Source organism: Vigna unguiculata, chromosome 6, assembly GCF_037176805.1.
Source record: "Vigna unguiculata cultivar grain cowpea cultivar isolate G323 ecotype 2 chromosome 6, ASM3717680v1, whole genome shotgun sequence".
Taxonomy (NCBI): Eukaryota; Viridiplantae; Streptophyta; class Magnoliopsida; order Fabales; family Fabaceae; genus Vigna; species Vigna unguiculata.
In genome coordinates, this window is record NC_140797.1 from 42,088,251 (window position 1) to 42,108,421 (window position 20,171).

At 33.3% G+C, this 20,171-nt stretch overlaps 2 protein-coding genes and 1 pseudogene across 4 annotated transcripts; all 3 read left to right on the forward strand.

Moving 5' to 3' along the window:
* LOC114186885 (O-fucosyltransferase 23 pseudogene) lies at nucleotides 1-2,746 on the forward strand (annotated as a pseudogene). Its single transcript, XR_014995653.1, has 2 exons — nucleotides 1-355; nucleotides 581-2,746. The product of XR_014995653.1 is annotated as an O-fucosyltransferase 23 pseudogene (transcript).
* A 2,719-nt stretch (nucleotides 2,747-5,465) lies between these two features.
* AGO2 (Argonaute family protein) lies at nucleotides 5,466-10,195 on the forward strand. Its single transcript, XM_028075455.2, has 3 exons — nucleotides 5,466-6,046; nucleotides 6,435-7,641; nucleotides 8,481-10,195. The coding sequence occupies exons 1-3, from the start codon at nucleotides 5,581-5,583 to the stop codon at nucleotides 9,922-9,924; spliced, it is 3,117 nt and encodes a 1,038-aa protein (XP_027931256.1). The 5' UTR covers nucleotides 5,466-5,580; the 3' UTR covers nucleotides 9,925-10,195.
* Nucleotides 10,196-15,670: 5,475 nt separating this feature from the next.
* LOC114186643 (O-fucosyltransferase 23-like) lies at nucleotides 15,671-18,612 on the forward strand. 2 transcript variants are annotated; one of them, XM_028074607.2, is made up of 2 exons: nucleotides 15,671-16,302; nucleotides 16,431-18,612. In XM_028074607.2, exon 2 carries the CDS (start codon nucleotides 16,673-16,675, stop codon nucleotides 17,996-17,998), a length of 1,326 nt encoding a protein of 441 aa, XP_027930408.1. In that variant the 5' UTR covers nucleotides 15,671-16,302; nucleotides 16,431-16,672; the 3' UTR covers nucleotides 17,999-18,612. The 2 variants fall into 2 exon arrangements, with proteins under 2 accessions (XP_027930408.1, XP_027930409.1); XM_028074608.2 differs by having other exon boundaries at nucleotides 15,671-16,265.
* The last annotated feature ends 1,559 nt before the right edge of the window (nucleotides 18,613-20,171 follow it).

Genomic DNA, 20,171 nt, shown 5'->3' on the forward strand with positions numbered 1-20,171 from the left:
AAAAAAAGGAAAAAAGTGAACGTGGTTAAAGCTTTTCCGTAACATACGCAACTTTGGCCTTGGTTTTTGGCTCTGTTACACACCAGGCATTCCCTCTGCAACTGCAACATCGTATCTTCCTTGTCCTCTTCCTTCACCTTCATCTTATTCCTCACTTTTCCTTCTCTTTTTTCTGTACTCTCTCTCCTTCTACCAACTTTTCTTGTCCCTTCTTCTCTGTTCCCAACACTCCACTCTTCCTTTCTTTTCCATCTTTCTTTTATCTCAAATACTCTTCTTTGCCTCAAGGTTGCTCCTTTTTCACTTTTCATCACACCCCATCGGATCCTCACCTCCCAAATTTTGTTTATTCAAGGTGGGTCATTGTCTCGTGTTTCTTTTGTTTTTCGAATATCTGGGTCGTTACAGGAATATAGGCTATGATGGTGTTTCTCATTTCTGTCTCGTTTGTGGTGGCTGTTTTCCCATTTCTTCCTTTGATCAGTTGAACTTATCGTCGTTACTTATAGTCAGATTTCATCTTTTAGCATCCCGATTTCGTGGCTGATTCTTGTGATTTTTCTTTCTTATTCTTTTGTAGATATTCATTGTTGGAGTGGAACCCTCTGTTGCAAGTTTGTTGTTTTTTCTCGTTATTCCTTTCATCCGTCGAGTCAGATTGTGGGGTCCTTCAAAATTGGATCTTCACCTTCAAATTTGTTGGCACGGTTTCTCCACACCGATGATGATCAATTTTGTAAGTGATGCTGTAATCTGGGTTTTATGTTGAAGTAAAAAAAGATGGTGATGCTTTGCTTTGCATGGTAGAGTGAATCATCATCATACATGGAAGTGTTGTCGAAGTTTTCGATCGGCATAATGAATTCAGTAACTAGCAAATGTATGATTTTGTTTGTTACTGTTTTGATTCTTAGAGCATTGTTGTTTCCATCCTTCCCTGGTTTTGAAGGGATTGAATGGAGTAACCTTGTACATATACGCACTCCATTGTTGAATTTCGATTTTGGAATCCGGCAAGATAAGTTTTTGGTAGCTCCCCAGATTGTGTGGGGATTAAACAACCAGAAGATTGCATTTGCAAGGGCCTGTCTTACTGCTAGAATGCTGAACAGAACATTGTTGATGCCAAGCCTCAGTGCCTCATTGTTTTACAAAGAAGTTGACCTCTTGCAACCTATTTCCTTTGACAAGATATTCCAGTTTGAGAAGTTTAATACCCTCTGCCATGGTTTTGTCCGGTTGGGGCGCTATTCAGATGTCTTGAATAGAACACAAGTGCTGGAAATGGAAAAGGGAAGTGGCAGGAGGTGGACGATGGAGAAAGATTTGTCACAATTGAAGAAGCATGGCAAGGGCTCTTTTGATGACCACGAGGTAATTAGGATTGTAGGGAAGAACCCTTTCTTGTGGCATGATCATTGGCCTGTGAAGGACTATGCAAGGATTTTTGAGTGCTTGTATTTGACAGAAGAGATTGCTAAGGAAGTAGACAGGGTTGTGTCTAGGATTAGAGCTGTTGAAGGAAAGATAACCGGCAACACTGAAGCAGTGGAAATGCAGAACAATATCACCAATGATGGACCTTATTTTGAGCCCCTTCCATATGTTGCTGTCCACATGAGGATAGAAATTGATTGGATGATTCACTGTAAAAATTTAGAGCGGCGATTGAACACGAACCAAATCTGCAGTGGCAAGAAAGAGATAGTGGAAAGAGTCAGGAACATTGCTGGTTTGAAGACTCCAGTGGTTGTTTATCTTGCTGTTGCTGATAAACTCCTAAACAATTCTTCCATACTTGATGATTGGGAGGAAGGGTTTGTTCCTTTTGAGAAGAAGAAACTTGGTGTTGATGGAATTTACAAGAAGTATCCCTATTTAATTCAGTCTGCAATCGACTATGAAGTGTGTCTAAGAGCTGATACCTTTGTGGGGAACAGTTTCTCAACATTTTCAAGTCTTATAGTTCTTGAAAGAACACAGAAGATGATCAGAATGAATGGCACCAACTTGTGTGGAGAAAATGTAAGATGGCCTTCTTATGCTTACAACATACCAGGAACATCAAATGGTCCAAAGAGATGGGTTACAAACATGTCAGAATCAAATCTTCAATCTATCAGCTATGGCACCAATCACATCTCTTGTTAACAGTGCCTTGTTTAATTAATTATTCCTGTGCATACTTTTGAGTAGATGAAGAGTCCCTTTTTCTTGGCTCAACATTTTCACTTCTGGCCATGATTGACAACTTAGAAAGCAGGATTTTGATGTAGTGAACACACACTTGAGGTAAAGTTTCTCTTTGTGTAAATTGAACCCACTATTTTGAAACAGGTTTCTCAGGTCTGACACTTTTTGGTTGTTAAAAAACGAAGTCCCTTGGAAAGGGTAAGTTTTGGTTTCTTTACACCTTGTGTTTATAGATTGGGTGGTTGATTGATTGGGTTCACGTGGGAGAGAACTGCAAAAGGTTGAGAGAAGAGTTCTATAACTGTATCCTTTGGTGGTGTCTATTTTTGTCGTACACTAGAGAGATTACAAAGTGGACCCATTTTAGTTATTAAAGAAAAACAAATAGTGGACCCTCTTTTATTTTCTTCTGCAAACGATGATCTTGAGAATTCCATCTTTAGAAATAACCTGTTACCAAGGTTTAGTTAGTACAGAGGACTTATATTTTATTAGATTTTGTGCTTATTGATGCAAAAGCTTGTTAGTGGATTTTCTAGTCTTGAGAATTTGACTTTGGCGAGTTCTCACCGAAGTGTAATCTTGTTTCTGGTCTTAGCCAAAATTTAATAACAAAGGAAGCCATAAAAGAGTAGGAGGAAGGGTTGCACCTAAGTTGAGGAATGAAGCTAAAGGTGGTGAGTAGTTGAGTGAATATGGATTTTATTTAGGTACCAAAGCTTGTCAACTCATATTATTTGAGAAACCTAACTTTTCGGTGCATAAAGTTTCTTCGTATTCACACTTCAATTTAGTCACTTGAATAAAGATCGGTTTGTAGTCATTGTTACGAAGAAACTTGTATTAAAAGAAAAAACAAGGTTTAATATTATGGTGAGATTTAGAAAAAAAAAGTGGGAGATGTTGTGGGTTTAATTTTTTTTTTCTTTTAATTTTTTACGTTAAACAAAACTTTTGTATATTATTTTATTTTAGTATTTGAATATTTCTTATGTTTATCTAGTTTATTTCAATTTTATTATTAATTGTAAACTTATGAAATACAATAAAGATGTAAAACATTAAAATAAAGTTACTGTTAAATTATTTGTATAATATTTTCTTTAACATTTTGTTTATGTGTACTGATCCACAAACACGTGAATCAATCATTATATGGGACAAATCAACAAAGTTAGTTTAGAATTTTTATGCTGGACAGGCTAACTGGATTCACTTTTTAAAGATAAAAATTGAAGTGGATTATAAGACCAAATAGGTCTATGTTGTCATCTTTACTCAATAATTTTACTTTCTCAAATTTAAAAATAAAGAAAATATTTGTATTTTTTATATATTTAAACAATATTATTTAAATAATTTAATTTAAAGATAATAAACGTTCTAGAAAAGTAATTATAATTTCAAATTTAGCGTTGAAGGATTTTTTTTTTAATTTATGAAACTTTATTTTATTCTTAAAAAATTGGATTCCATATTTTATGACTAAAAACATAATATTCCCATAAGTAAATAAAGGTGCCATTTCTTTTTTAGATTTTCTATAATGTGTTACCTCGTACATGTTAAGTTCTATTATTGCACCGACTAAATTATTTTCTCTGTTATCTTTTCTTGATAATAGCAACTAATTTCATCTCTATAATTAATTATCGTTTCTGCGACACTATTTTACGGTCTATATATATTAGCATATATTCTTTCTTAATTTATGTGTGAGAAATCACGATCTTTTTCACAAAAAATAGTAAGGTATTGTATCACATGCATTTAAAGAAACTTCATTCGTGACTTCACGTTATGTTATGGTTCAATTTCAAGGTACTTTTTTGCTTTACTTTTCAATTGATTTTTTTTTTTTAACTGTTACGTTAGATTAATTTAGATTTTTTTTACAATTTCATTCTCCCAATAAAACTCATATTTCTTTTGATTGAAATATCAGTTGAATTTAGTGACCATGTATTTATTATAATGTAAAGGACTGTGTTTTTTTATTATTAAGGAATAATATATATATATATATATATATATATATAAATACATAATTTTTTTAGTTGTGCTATTCTATTACAAAATCATTTATCTATTATAAATACAATACAATCAAATTTAACAAAATATTGAGTCAACTCTCTATTTAGTAATCAAAGTACTCTTATAACTATCTCTTTATTTAACAATCAAATTACTTTTATATAGAGTGATTACAAAACTATATCAGGTCCAAAGTTTGGGTTTGTAATCAAGCATCATATTCTAACAAATCAGTAATATGTTGTTCAGTCCTCCATATCCTTTTACTGCTACACATTTGTTTTGCATATGATCTTGTTAGTGTTTCAAGGTTATCTCTGAATATGTTAAGGGTTGCATGAGACAAAATTCTTCCTTGATTTCCTACACAGACAAAACAAGCACCAAAATAAACCTGGCATGATTAGGTTGTCTTGAGAAAGGACAAAATACCTGACTAACATTTCATGCTTCTTGATAGGCTTTCTTGGTCCCTATCCAGTTTCTTATTTGTGATTCTGGTTATATTTCTAAGTAAAAGAATGAATGTACTAGATTGGACAAAGGATCCAGTCTGAATAAGAAAAGATTAACGTTACAATTTTATACTTCATCCAAACCCAAGCATTTAATTATACCAAAGTAAATATTTATTCTATATCTTACAATTGAAACTCATACAATCTTACAATCTTCCATAACTTATGATGCACCGTTCTCACTTCCACTCATCTATTACACATGTTCCAAATCTTTTTTTTTTGTTTTGTTATATTACAAGTGAGAAATAAATATGTATTAGTCTCCTCTTCTAGCTCACGGAATACACAAGAAACATCACTTGAGTGCACTCCTCTCTTCCTAAGATTTATCTTTGTATGCACCTTATTCATGATTACCCTCCAAGCCAAAATATTATGCCAAAATATTACAGTCCATAGCATACTATACAAATAAGAGTTTTCCTACTAGAAAAGTGTTGTATTTTTTTATATATGGATAAAAATAAGATTATATATGGATACATATTAAATTATATTAATTTTCTATTTTTTTATTAGTTACTCATAAAAATAATAAATTTCTATTTTTTTATTAGTTACTCATAAAAATAATAAATTTATGTATTTTTTTAATTCAATAAAAATTAAAATAGAGGTGTTTTTGCTAATAATATTAATTTAAATATATTTTTATAATATAGTTGAATCATAAATATATGAATCAAGCCTTATGAAGGAATGCTGTGGTTTTAGAAAGAGAAGAAAAGCGACAGGGCATTTTGGTGAGTGGAGTGAATTCCTATATAATCTCCCTCCATTTCGAATCATTCACCTATTGTCCTTCCTCTAACCCTTACTCCTTCCACTAATGGAAACCGGTGCTGGCGGTAGCCAAGCCCAACGAAGCGGTAACACCGCAAGAGGAATTCCGCCACCGCCACCGCAACCGCCTGAGGAACCGAATCTACTGCCAGAATGCCGACGACCAAGTGGAACCGAGCCGGACCTCATTCTGCAACCTGAATGGCGTCGTCGGAGGCCAAGCGCTCCTCCTTCCGAACCTTCCAACCGTGGCGGCGAAGAGAAAATTCTTCTCCAACCAGAATGGAGGCGTTCGAAGCCGAGTGCGAGTGTCAGTGTCAGTGCCAGTGCCAGTGCCGGTGCCAGTGCGAGTACTAGTGTTTGGGAACCTGAATGGAGACGATCGAGAACAAGTTCAACGGCATTTCCGTGGGACCAGAATTACAGTGTTCGCAAACCTAGTGCGTCGAGCTCCAGTGGCGTTGAAAGACGCGGTGACCCTAACGACCTTTGGCGAGCTGCTCCGGCTACAGGTATATACATTGTTCGAGGAAGTGCTCTGTTCCGCTCGTTACTTGCTCTCTGTGTTCGTATTTTAAGACTGCGAATAGGGATTGTAGAAACTGCCAAAGATTCCTCTCGTGTCAGGTCTGACCATGGAGTGTTAGTGTTTACCCTATAATCATTCATTACAGTGGACGCCAAGTAAATTAGCATTGAAGTCGTGGAAAGATTATAGTCCTTTCGTATTAGCCTATAAACTCAAGAATTTCTAACAAGTTTTTGAAGTTGCAAATCATAGTAATTCAAAATTAAAAAGAATATGTACTAAGTAATAATTGTAACATATGTTGATGTTGTGTTTAGAAATTGTTTGATTATTCTGTTGAGTTGTCTTTTAGCTATTGGTTTTCCTTGCAGATTCTGTTGTTCCCAAGCTGGAAAAACTACAAATATCAATACAGTTACCTACATCAACTTGTACTCATGATAAAAAGGATAAAATATCACCTATTCAGAGACCTGATAATGGTGGCACGATAGCAATTCTAACTAGCAGACTCCGTGTCAATCACTTCCCTGTTAAGTTTGATCCAGAGCGTACCATAATGCATTATAGTATTGGTGTCAAGCCTAAGGTTTCTTCAAAATTTGGTCAGCCTCAGAAATTATCAAAGTCTGATCTATCCATGATCCGAGAGAAACTGTTTTCTGACGATCCTGAGAGGTTGCCCTTGGAGATGACTGCACATGACGGTGCAAAAAATATTTATAGTGCAGTACAGTTACCAGAAGAGACCTTTACTGTGGAGATCACTGATGGGGAGGACGAAAAGATTATTTCGTATAGTGTTACATTAACTCTTGTTAATAAACTCAGACTTTGCAAGTTAATGGACTATCTTAGTGGGCATAACCTCTCCAATCCTAGGGATATTTTACAAGGTATGGATGTGGTGGTGAAAGAGAATCCTGCTAGACGAACTGTTTCCGTAGGAGGACGCTATTATCCCACAAATCCTCCTGTAGTAATGAAGGATCTTCACCATGGAATAATTGCTGTTGGGGGATTTCAGCATAGTTTAAAGCCTACATCTCAGGGTCTGTCCTTATGTGTAGACTACTCAGTTTTGGCTTTTCGGAAGGGAATGCCAGTCTTGGATTTCTTGCATGAGTGTATTGATAACTTTAAATTGGATGAATTCGAAAAATTTAGGAAATGTGTTGATGACGCACTTGTTGGATTGAAAGTCAGCGTGACTCATCGTAAAAGCAATCGGAAATACATTATTTCAAGATTAACTCCTATGATTACAAGGTATGTCACTTTTCCCATTGACAATACCGGTGGATGGAATCGCCCAATGGATGTTAGTCTTCTTACCTTTTTTAAAGACAAATATGGCAAGGAAATTATGTACAAAGATATTCCTTGTTTAGATTTAGGGAAAGACAAGAAGAACTATGTACCCATGGAATTCTGTGTTCTAGTTGAGGGCCAAAGATATCCCAAAGAGCGTCTGGGTAGTATTTCTGCAAATACATTGAAAACAATGTCACTAGCTCACCCAACCGAGAGGGAGTGTGCAATACATAAGATGGTGCAGTCTAGTGATGGACCTTGCAGGTAAGGGAATGTTATTCCAATTGCATTTCTTCTTTATGTGTATGCCATGTGGAACTTGCATTATTACATTCCTGGATTCTTAGTTACAGTACAGTTACATGTGATGTCAATGATGGATTTAGGTCACATGTACTTGTTTCTACAATTCAGAGCAGATTAGGCATAGGGTTTTAAAAGGTGAAAATGATCCCCTTAACTTCATACTTTGTGTGAAAAACATGTCAACCAAGCATGGAATATCTACCAGGTGCTATGTGCAAGACCCTCAACAAGTTTGGTCCATATGCTCTGGTGGTACTAACTGCCAACGTGGAAGTTGGTGAATTCTTTGGGTAGTTTAAACAAGAAACATAATACTAGGATGGAAAACCTTAGTTGGTAGCGGAAAACACTTACACTTGATTCAACCTATTAATACCAGGAAAATGAAGAGGCTTGGCTTTCTTTGAAAGACAGGAGAGAATATTATTTTTTGACAGTGTTCCTTGAAGTACAATAAAATTGACCGTTCTACTTGTAGTTAAGTGACATGAATCACACTGCTAATGCTAGACCCCTCAGGAAATTAGGAAAATTACGTTTTAAATTCCAGATGAAATACATCTGAAGTTAATTTTCTAAATATTGTGACAGTGGTTAATTTCAAACCAGGAAATTATCAACAGGATGCTCAGCTGTGTAGCAATTGTTCTAGTTTGCATGTATGACTACAAACCTGCATATATTTGTATTCGTTACCTTGTAATGCTTTTGTTAATATATCCGTGGTTATATAATTGAAACCCTATCTTCATCTTCTAATTTGTAGGAGACACGTCTAATGTGTTTTCATTTGGCAGGGGTGGTTTTACTCAAAATTTTGGAATGAGTGTCAACACAACTATGACAACTATTGTAGGACGTGTACTTGGCCCTCCAGAATTAAAGTTAGGTGATCCAAATGGGAAGACCATTAAATTAACAGTGGATCTGGAGAAATGTCACTGGAATCTTGCTGGAAGATCAATGGCGGAAGGTAAACCAGTTGAGCATTGGGGCATTATTGATTTCACTAGTCTTGGGCCATTTAGGTACAAATTAAGAGGCAAGGATTTCATTCAAAAGCTTATAGGCAAATACAAGAAATTGGGTATATACATGCAGGAGCCCATTTGGTATGAAGAATCTTCAATGAAGATACTCGCGAGTTATGATTTACTATCCGAGTTACTTGAGAAAATTAACAACATTTGTAAATATAACCAAGTACACCTGCAATTTCTTCTGTGTGTAATGTCTAAAAAAAGTTCTGGTTACAAGTACCTCAAATGGATTTCTGAGACCAAACTTGGGATAGTAACACAATGCTGCTTGTCTAACGGTGCTAATGAAGCAGAGGACAAATTTTATACTAATCTGGCTCTCAAGATCAATGCCAAACTTGGAGGCAGCAACGTGGAGCTCAGTAATGGACTCCCTTACTTTGTGGGTGAAGGACATGTGATGTTTTTAGGGGCTGATGTCAACCATCCTGGTTATCAAGACACCAGGAGTCCATCAATTGCTGCTGTGGTCGCCACTGTTAACTGGCCTGCTGCAAATCGTTATGCTGCACGTGTATGCCCACAATACAATCGAAGTGAGAAAATACTGAGCTTTGGGGATGTTTGCCTCGAGCTTGTTTCATGCTATAGGAGTATGAACAGAGTCAGGCCTGAAAGAATTGTTATTTTCCGTGACGGGGTGAGTGAGTACCAGTTTGACATGGTTCTTAACGAAGAACTTCTCGATTTGAAGAGAGCATTTCAAAGAGTAAACTACTTTCCAACAATCACTCTTATTGTGGCACAAAAACGACATCAAACTCGATTTTTTCCAGAGGGGTGGAGGGATGGATCTTCTAGTGGCAATATTTTACCAGGAACAGTTGTGGACACAAAAGTTATTCACCCTTTTGAGTTTGACTTCTACCTTTGTAGTTACTATGGAAACCTAGGTACAAGCAAACCTACTCATTACCATGTTTTATGGGACGAGCACAAGTTTACATCTGATGAATTACAGAAGCTCATATACGAGATGTGCTTCACCTTTGCCAAGTGCACTAAACCTGTTTCTTTAGTTCCTCCTGTTTATTATGCTGACCTTGCTGCTTATAGAGGACGATTATACCATGAAGCAAGGATTGGGATGCAATCTCCAAAGCAAGCAAAAGATGCTTCCTCACTTTCACGAACCACTTCATTTGAACAGGGATTTTACACGCTGCATGCTGACCTACAAAACATAATGTTCTTTATCTAAAGGACTCCATGTCCACTCCTCCACAACTTGTGCAAAAAGTTTATACCTTCTCTCTGTTTATACATGTATTGCATATTCCGCCTTTTCCGCTCAAATAGTGAAGTTTTTGCGCGAATCTATAAACTCTGTCTTCAAATCATCTTTTTCTTCTTTTTTCTATTATACTTTTTTATTTTTATTCGCAAGGCATATTTGTACCATCTAATCAAACCTTGTCATGGAAAATATCCAAAATACAGAAGAATATGATAATTATAGTTTGAATACTTTAGATGATATGTAATGTTCATTTTATAAATAGAAATCCTAGAAGCCAGTCCAAACAAAATACTCTTGTAATGTTTACAAGTTCTTTTTCTTTATTTTATTTTTTTATGATGGGAATGCTCGAGCAATGTGTTCTTGTGGCATTACCTGTGTAATTTTGTTATGCTCATGTGATTTGTTTGTGTAGAGATCTGATCACATATATTAATAATATTGTGAATGATTAAATTAAACCCTTGTATGTATATATCCATATAGTTAATCATATTATTTTTAAATGTCCAAAACTGGTATTTTCATTAAATTGATCAGGTCAAATTGGTCTTTAAACGATTGAGTCTCGCCAAAATATTGCAACTTAATTCAATTGATATTTTGGTTGAGATTACATAGATAGTGGATTAAATGAGCTTAGTCAAACTAATCCGTAAACTTATGAGTGGGTTTATTTTTTAAACTGATAATAATTCAAAACATAAAAATGAAAATAATATTATTTTTAAAATACATATTGCAAAATATTTCTTAAAATTACTATAATTGTATACTAAAATTAATTTTATCAATATAACTTATAGTTTAAAACATATACTTTATTTTTAATATTAAGATTAAAGATCATTTTTAAATTTTGTAAATATGTTAAAATATTCTATTAATCCAATATATGTTAAAATAGTCGTAATTAATTTAAAATATGAATTGAATCGTGGAAAAAGACAATTTGACACCGTTCTTTATTTATTATTTCATAACTTGTTAATAATAAAATATTAAATTAAGATATTTAATAAAAATATAAAGGCTTAAATACCTTTTTCGTCTTCATTTTTGTAGTGTTTATTGCGGATGACCCTCATTATGACAGAATGATTAAAATGATCCTCATTTTTTACCAAATGTTTAAAATGGTCCCCATTTTCGCAATTCGTATTTTATTTGGTCCTTTTATGTTACGTCGTTTAAATCAGTAACGGAACACTGTTTGTATTACGTTGCATTGGGGTGTGTTACGTATCCTATACATATGGGCTAATTAATGTTAACTTTTCAATTTGGGGGAAATTTTGCAATTAGGGCTTAAGTTGGATTCAATCGCGCTCTTTATCGTTGGAGGTGATTTCTTCATCTTCGTCTTTCTTGAGCTCGAATTTGCAGAAGAAGCAGCTAATACTTATCATTTCATAGTTGGATTGCACTCACGCTCTTCATTTCAATTTTCCAGAAGTGGGTTTAGAGTTTTCTGGGTTGTGTTTGCTTGTGGGTTAGGATTTTCGTAATTCTATTTTGGGATTTGTTTGTGCTTGGATTGTTGTGATGTTCTGCATGATTTCTAAATTAGCACACATGTACAGTACACGTAACACATCTCAATGCAACGTAATATAAACACGTGATACAAACAGTGTCACCTGTATAGTGCTCCGTTACTGATCTAAACGACGTCACAGAAAATGACCAAATAAAACACAAATTACAAAAATAAGGACCATTTAAAACATTCGGTAAAAATGAGAACCATTTTAAACATTCTGTCAAAATGAGAACCATCCGCAACAAACACTACAAAAATCAGAACGAAAAATGTATTTAAGCCAAATATAAATTAAATTATGTAATAAAAGAGTTAATAAAAACTAATATTATAAGTATATTGTATTAAGGATTTTTTAAGTTTACATTACCTTGGATCGTTCGTTCACACCTTTGATTAGTCATCTCAGGTGAAGTTTTCTAGGGAATTCTATCCACTCATTTTAAAACCAATAAATCCTAACCGTTAAAATTCATTCTAGTGGTAGGTCTCCCACTAATTTGGATTTTGGATTTTTGTTATTGTTCATTTTGTATGTTTTTATAATATATTGATTACCATTAATTTTGACATTTTAAAATATATTAAAAAGATATTTTAAATATCAATACAATGTATTTTTAATGTTCAGCAGAGAGGACAACACAAACAAAATTAATAGAGAATCTAGACTCGTCTCCACCCTCGCACTTATCATCATGCAACGGGTTTTATATTTTAATCCGAAACGGACATTGATATCTCAAAATTTAAAATCAAAAGATTTTATAAAGTTTTAAAATAAAATTTAAAATATTAAATTAAATTTTAATTTTAATATTTTAAGATAACAAATATCAGCAAAGACAGATAATATACCAACAACCATTTATATATAAACTAGATATTAAAATATCAATTATATATATATATATATATATGTACTAAATATTCACTTAAATCCATATTTTATTTTCGAAAGTTTGATACAGATTTAATTAAGATACGAATTTATAAAATTTTAAACAGTCATATTACATATAAAATATGAAGAGTCATATAATATAATTAGAGTATGAAATATTATGAGTATTTAAAATTTTTAAAAATTATGAAAATATAAAAAGTATAAAATATATAACAAATATAAAAAAGATATGTTATAAAAAGAGAACTTATTATTTTATTTTATTAAAATATAAAGTGAAATAATTTTATATAATTCTTCTCTAAAAATAAAATGATCAAATTATTGATCCATGAATTTTATCCCTCGATATCCGTTGCTATCCAAAAAAGTTATTTCTTAAGATTTTTCATTACCTACGTTTCAGGTCCTATCTTCCACATATACTTCTTCAACTAAATATTTGTTTCTTGTTTGAGAAACAGTTTCTGAGTAATTTTTTTTTTCTTTACCATATTTCGCAACAAACCAAATGCAAGCGAAAGAATTGTGAATAAAAGAAAAATTGAAGCCAACTCAAATTAACAAGAGCAATCACAGATGCCCAAATCAAATATAGAATGAAAAACCCAAATTGGTGGAATGTTGACCCACTTCACTCATTCATTCTTAGCCTAATTTTATTTTCTTATTTCAAAAATCTTAAAATTTTAAAAATTTATATAAAATTAAGAAAATATGAATTCAAATTATATAAAAAATCTGGAAATGTTTTCAATATTAAAATAATAAATTTGTAAATTTTTTCTCTATATATTATTCAACTTTTTTATTCTTATTTAACATAAAACTTAAATTAAATGCATTTCTCATCCAAAAATGGTTCAATATAAGAAGAGTGAAAAAATATATTTTATTTGAAAATATATGGAAATAATATATATATATATATATATATATATATATATATTATGACTATAATATTGCAAAACATATTCAACTTTCAAACACACAATAAAAATAATTAGTCTTTAAGATTATTTCTGTCTTGAGTATTTATTTTTTTGATAATCGGAAGTACGAGAAAAGTGGACTTTTTTGAAACAACTTTACTGAAATAAATGTACATAAATGCGTTCTTTTCTGTTCACTATAATTAATTTTGGGATAAATCAAGAGTAAGATCATTAATGCTTTTATTGAAAAGCGAGAACGTTAATCAATTTGATATCTTCCTGTAAAAATTTCACACCGAAATACTTTTCATTTTCATGTACATAAATAAATTATTATTTGGGTTAAGATATTTTTAGTTCCTGAATTTTAATTTAAAATGAAAATTTGTTCTTGTCCAAAACTTTAACAATATATTTTGATCATAAACTTTAAAAATTAATGAATATAGTTATTTTAACTCATTCATGTTAACTTTTTTTTAGGTGTTAAACGCATTTTTCAGTAGATATTAAACTAAGAATGTGTCAAATAGTGTTAAAAACTCCAATAGTAACATGAAAAACGTTTGACACTTAAAAAGAAATTAACATAATTAGGTTAAAAAGACTATATTCAGTCGTTTCTAAAGTTAAAGGACTAAAATGTATCGAAGTTTCACACATAAATAAATTCCAATTTTAGGTCAAAGTTTAAATACTAAAAACGTACTTAACCATTATTATTTTCTCTTTTGGTATGTTTCTTTTTCTTTGATTCGTACAAATACATACTATTGTTTTAATGATTGGTAACAAGTTAAATTTGGTTTTGTCCCAACATGTTTAACATAATGTATTATCATCAACAACATCAGCATTTTTTAACAAAAAATACCATAGAAACTAAAACAAATACTTTGAAAATTACTTAGAAACCTAATTATTTTTATAAAGAGTAAACACAAATGATATATGATCGAAAAACAATTTTAACTATCGTAAAAAACTATTTTTTTAGATTAAAACATATTTAACTTTCAAACACACAATAAAAATAATTATCCATGTTATTCATACCATATTTTAACGAATTAAAATAATATTATTTTTTTGATGTTACCAACATGGAATGTCATAGTTGATCAATCTTACAATAAAACTTTTTCGGAGTCAGGTAGTGTAATATGTGTTTGGATAAAACATTTTAACAATATTAGGAAATTGAAATGTATTGCATTTGAATTGCTTGCAATTAAATTTTCTTCATTTTTTGAATAACTTGTTTGGATAAAGAAATTAAAATATCATACATTTCAATTTCTTGTTTGGATTAAATAATTATTTTTTTGTGAGATAAAATTTCATTTTAACAAGATTTATTTTAGACTTAATTATGTTTTGAGTTCATGATAAATTTGGAAATGGACTTGATGACCTAAATGGGTTGAACCGGGCCGATCCGACGGCCCAATCGAGCTGGTTCAACCTAACAATCCAGATGAGTCGGGCCGGCCAGGAAACCAAGATAGGTTGGGCAACAGGGATGGCCGGAAAACCCAAACGGTTTGGGTTGGGACGATCCGACGATCTAGATAGGCTGGGCTGGGTCGGGCCCGTCCAGGTCGTCAAGTCGGTCAGACTTGTCGGTTCAGTGGGCCGATCGAATCCATCTACGTTGTTGGGTAGGTCAGGCCCGTACAGGTCGTTGGGCCTGCCCGACACGTTTGATTTGTCAGGCCCATCCAACACCTTTAGGTCTTTTGGCCTACCCAACTCGTGTGGGTCAGTTCGGCCTGTTTTTGTCTTTGAGCCTGCTCCGCCCGTCTTGCTTGTCAGGCCTGTCCGATCCGTTTGTGTTGTTTGGCCAGTCCGATCCGTTTGGATTATCGGGTCAGCTCGACACATATTGGTCATCAGGCCCACCCCGTCCGTGTGGGTTGTCCAACTTGATCGACCTTCTCAAAGTCGGGTTCGTCCACTCCATTTGGTGGTCAAGTCCGTCTGGGTCGTCGGATCAACATGACCTATTTTTGTCGTTAGGTTAGCCCGATCCATTTGAATCGTCTAGCTGACCCCACCTGTCATTACAAAAAAAATTTAAATTCTTTAAAAAAAATTGAATTGCTTCATCCGTAAAGTTATTTTTATTTATTTGAAAATGAAAACAAAAAATGGTATGGTTAAAAACTTTAAAGTTTCAGGGGTTTTTGGGTGTGTAAAGCTGCAAACATAGCCTCTGCAACATCCAATCTCAGTTGTCCACTTCATTCCCTATCACCTTAACCTTCTTCTTTTACTTTTCATTTTTTAAATATTTTGTTCCTTATCTTATGCCTTTTCCCTTCTCTGTATCTGTGCCTCTTCCTACCAACTTTTCATGTCTTTTCTTCTCTCTTCCCAATGCTTCAATTCAAGCTGCTTCCTTTTGTCTCTCTCATCACACCCCATTTTCTTTTTTTTTTTCTCTGGGATGCTTTCTCCTGTACCCCACAACCTTAAAACACGGTCGTTTCATCGTGATTCAAAACTAGGTGAAAAAACCAACACAGACGCTGTTATGTCGTTTGTTTTTCTTCATCGATGGTTTCACAGGACATGCACTTATCGATGTGTCTCGTCTCGTGTCTCCTTTGCTTTTCGCATTTCTTGGTGTGTGTCTTCAGCAAGCATTGATATGTTTAACAAGACAAGATGGAGATTAAAACCGTTGAACTGCTGAGTACTGAATATTTTATATATATTATATATTATAGACTGTGCATTTTTAAATACTTATTTGTATAACAAAAAGTTAAATATTTTTAAATTTATCTACATCACAAAAAAGCAGTCCAAGTGGACATTAATATTAATATTAATATTAACGTTGATGTTATTAAATAGATTAAATGGTGTTCAAAAAGGCTGGATAGAGCTGGAGACAGGCAGCGCAGAAGAGGTATCACCTGTGATGATTTTCTCACCAACATTCACATGTCTCTCATCTCTTTTTCACATGCATTTAATTTCTAATTTGTATCGCTCAATATTATAATCAGAATCCGATTTTGTAGCAGCACAATTTCATAGCTGATTCTTGTGGTTTTTCTTTGTTCTTTTGTAGATATTCATCGTTGGAGGGGAACCCTCTGCTGAAAAATTGTTGCTTTTCTCGTTATTCCTTTTGTATCATCAGTCGAGTCAGATTGTGGGGTCTTTCAGAATTGGATCTTTACCATCGAATTTGTTGGCATGGTTTTTCCGCGCCGATGTTGATAAATTTTGTAAGTGATGTAGTAATCTGAGTTTTTATGTTAAAGAAAAAAATGGTGAGGCTTTGCATGGTAGGGTGAATCGTTATTTTATATGGAAATGTTGTCGAAGTTCTTCACCTGCACAATGAATTCAGTAACGAGCAAATGCATGGTTTTGCTTGTTACCGTTCTGATTCTTAGAGCGCTGTTGTTTCCATCTTTCCCTGGATTTGACGGGATTGAATGGAGCAACCTTGTATATATCCGCACTCCATTGTTGAATTTTGACTTTGGAATACGACAAGATAAGTTTTTGGTGGTTCCTCAGATTGTGTGGGGATTAAACAACCAGAAGATTGCATTTGCAAGGGCCTGTCTTACTGCTAGAATGTTGAACAGAACATTGTTGATGCCAAGCCTCAGTGCCTCATTGTTTTACAAAGAAGTTGACCTCTTGCAACCTATTTCCTTTGACAAGATATTCCAGTTTGAGAAGTTTAATACCCTCTGCCATGGTTTTGTCCGGTTGGGGCGCTATTCAGATGTCTTGAATAGAACACAAGTTCTGGAAATGGAAAAGGGAAGTGGCAGGAGGTGGACAGTGGAGAGAGATTTGTCACAATTGAAGGAGCATGGCAAGGGCTCTTTTGATGACCACGAGGTAATTAGGATTGTAGGGAAGAACCCTTTCTTGTGGCATGATCATTGGCCTGTGAAGGACTATGCAAGGATTTTTGAGTGCTTGTATTTGACAGAAGAGATTGCTAAGGAAGTAGACAGGGTTGTGTCTAGGATTAGAGCTGTTGGAAGAAAGATAACAGACAACAATGAAGCAGTGGAAATGCAGAGCATTATCACCGATGATGGTCCTTCTTTTGAGCCCCTTCCATATGTTGCTGTCCACATGAGGATAGAAATTGATTGGATGATTCACTGTAAAAATTTAGAGCGGCGATTGAACACGAATCAAATCTGCAGTGGCAAGAAAGAGATAGTGGAAAGAGTCAGGAACATTGCTGGTTTGAAGACTCCAGTTGTTGTTTATCTTGCTGTTGCTGATAAACTCCTAAACAATTCTTCCATACTTGATAATTGGGAAGAAGGGTTTGTTCCTTTTGAGAAGAAGAAACTTGGTGTTGATGGAATTTACAAGAAGTATCCGTATTTAATTCAGTCTGCAATCGACTATGAAGTGTGTTTAAGAGCTGATACCTTTGTGGGGAACAGTTTCTCCACATTTTCAAGTCTTATAGTTCTTGAAAGAACACAGAAGATGATCAGAATGAATGGCACCAACTTGTGTGGAGAAAATGTAAGATGGCCTTCTTATGCTTACAACATACCAGGAACCTCAAATGGTCCAAAGAGATGGGTTACAAACATGTCAGAATCAAATCTTCAATCTATCAGCTATGGCACCAATCACATCTCTTGTTAACAGTGCCTTGTTTAATTAATCATTCCTGCTGCACACTTTCAGAGTATAAAAAGAGCCCCTTTTTCTTGGCTCAACATTTTCACTTCTGGCCATGAATGACACACCTAAAAGGAAGGATTTTGATGTAGAGAATACACACTTAAGGTACAGTTTCTCGTTGTGTAAATTGAATCCATTATTTTGAAACAAGTTTCTCAGGTCTGGCAGTGTTTGGTTGTTAAAAAACGAAAGGGTGGGTTTTGGTTTCTGTATACATTTTGTGTCTACAGTTGGTGGATAGGGTTCACGTGTGGGAAAGGTCTATAACTGTATGCTCTGGTCGTGTCTACTTTTGTTGTACATTTAAGAGAACACAAAGTCTGCCCTTTAGTTTATTAAAGAAAAAAAAGTGGACCCTCTTCTAGTTCTTTCGCAGGAAGTGGAAAATTCCATCTTTAGAAATGATTTTCTGCAAATGAAGTTGGTGAAAAAAAAAAAGAACTCATCCCATAAAAGGATGAATTTGATTTCCCTTGTTAATACAACCTGAGATTCATACAGGTCCTCCAGACCCAATTCATACATTTTTTTTTCCAAAAGGAATGAAATAATATTCTGCATTATTGTTTTCCAAATTCCTGTAGTTCATCATTTTTTTTCACAGCCATGTTTGACTTGAGTATTCATGTCAGTATAATGATGTGTGTAAAAAGGCATAGAAAGTGTAATCTTTAGCCAAAAATTAATAACAAAGGAAGCCATAACAGAGTTGGATGGTGACTTGCAGTTGAGGGATGAAGCTACTGGTATAGGTGATGCAGTGAATCTTTCATTTTATATATAAAAGTTGGTCCCATAATAATTATGTGAGGTACCTAACCTTTCGGTTCAGAAATTTTCTTCTGGTTGACACTTCCAGACAGCACTTGAAATACAAGTTACAAGCCATTGTTATCACGAGGAAACTAAATTGAAAGGTAGATAAAAAGTGACTTTATTTTGTGCTTATCTATTTTTATTAACATGGTGTTGGTGATTGTGGAAATCAAAGTGTGTGATGGTGTTCATATTCTATAATAACGCATGCTACCAAAACCTGTTCTTTATCTATCATGACCCTCTTTTCTTTTTCTTGGCCACCTAATCATGTTGAAACAAAGTACTTTGATATTATATGATGTCTAAGTTGGTATTTGGTAACATAACATAATCAGTGAATTGTTTGTGCTTATTTTTTTAATAGTTTGTTTTTGATGGTGAGTTTTTCATATATTTGTTTACTTAACATTTGGTGTCATAGTTTGATTGTTAGTGTCTCTAAAAGGACTATTCGCAAAAGGTTTTTGATTTGTGGAGACTTCTAACAAATGATAGAGTTCATTGAAGTGTCATAAGTGAAATTTAATGAGAATGATTTAATTATTGTTGAACATAATAATTGTTGCTATAAATCACTTTTAACAATAATTAAAGTAAGAACATTGTTATATATTATTATGTGCTGGAGATATATAATGGAGATAACATTGTGAATCTTCATCATATATTCAGACTTCCAGCCATATATTGTCATTTCTGAGATTTTTATATATTTTTGTAAGACTATATCCTAGACCTACATAATACATTAAATATATAAGTTTAAATACCAAAATTTCAAAACAATAATTCCTAAGAGAATGATTTAACTCGATTTGTAAGCAATAAAAAATACAAGCTTAAGCATAATTAAAGTTATTTATAACTAAAGTTTATTAAGGTCATTCATAATGAATGTCATTTACAACTTAAAACAATCATTGTAGACTAAAATTTTTTATTATAAATTTTATATATATATATATATATATATATATATATATATATATATATATATATTTGTCACGCATACCTAGTAAACATGTATTTATATGTATTTTTTTCTTCTAGAAAATACAATTAAAATAACAGACGATAATATAAAAAAGTAATTAAATAAAAAAGTAATATATCTTTTGAAATTTAGTAAAAACATGCCATTCTTTCTATGTAAGTAAATGTAGTTCGTTTAATAATATTACATGATTATTTGCTCATATAATATATTTTTATTTATTTATTCTCCCTTGGATCCAGAAAACGTTAAGACCATACTTCAATGCCTAAATCGAATAGTTTGAGAGAGTCAATTGATGGATCAAAATATTGTCATTGT

Coding starts and splice junctions, on each gene's coding strand:
- LOC114186643 (XM_028074607.2), top strand. CDS start 16,673: ATGGAAATGTTGTCGAAGTTCTTCACCTGCACAATGAATTCAGTAACG.
- AGO2 (XM_028075455.2), top strand. CDS start 5,581: ATGGAAACCGGTGCTGGCGGTAGCCAAGCCCAACGAAGCGGTAACACC. Junction 6,047..6,434: donor GCGAGCTGCTCCGGCTACAG/GTATATACATTG, acceptor TTTTCCTTGCAG/ATTCTGTTGTTCCCAAGCTG. Junction 7,642..8,480: donor TCTAGTGATGGACCTTGCAG/GTAAGGGAATGT, acceptor TTCATTTGGCAG/GGGTGGTTTTACTCAAAATT.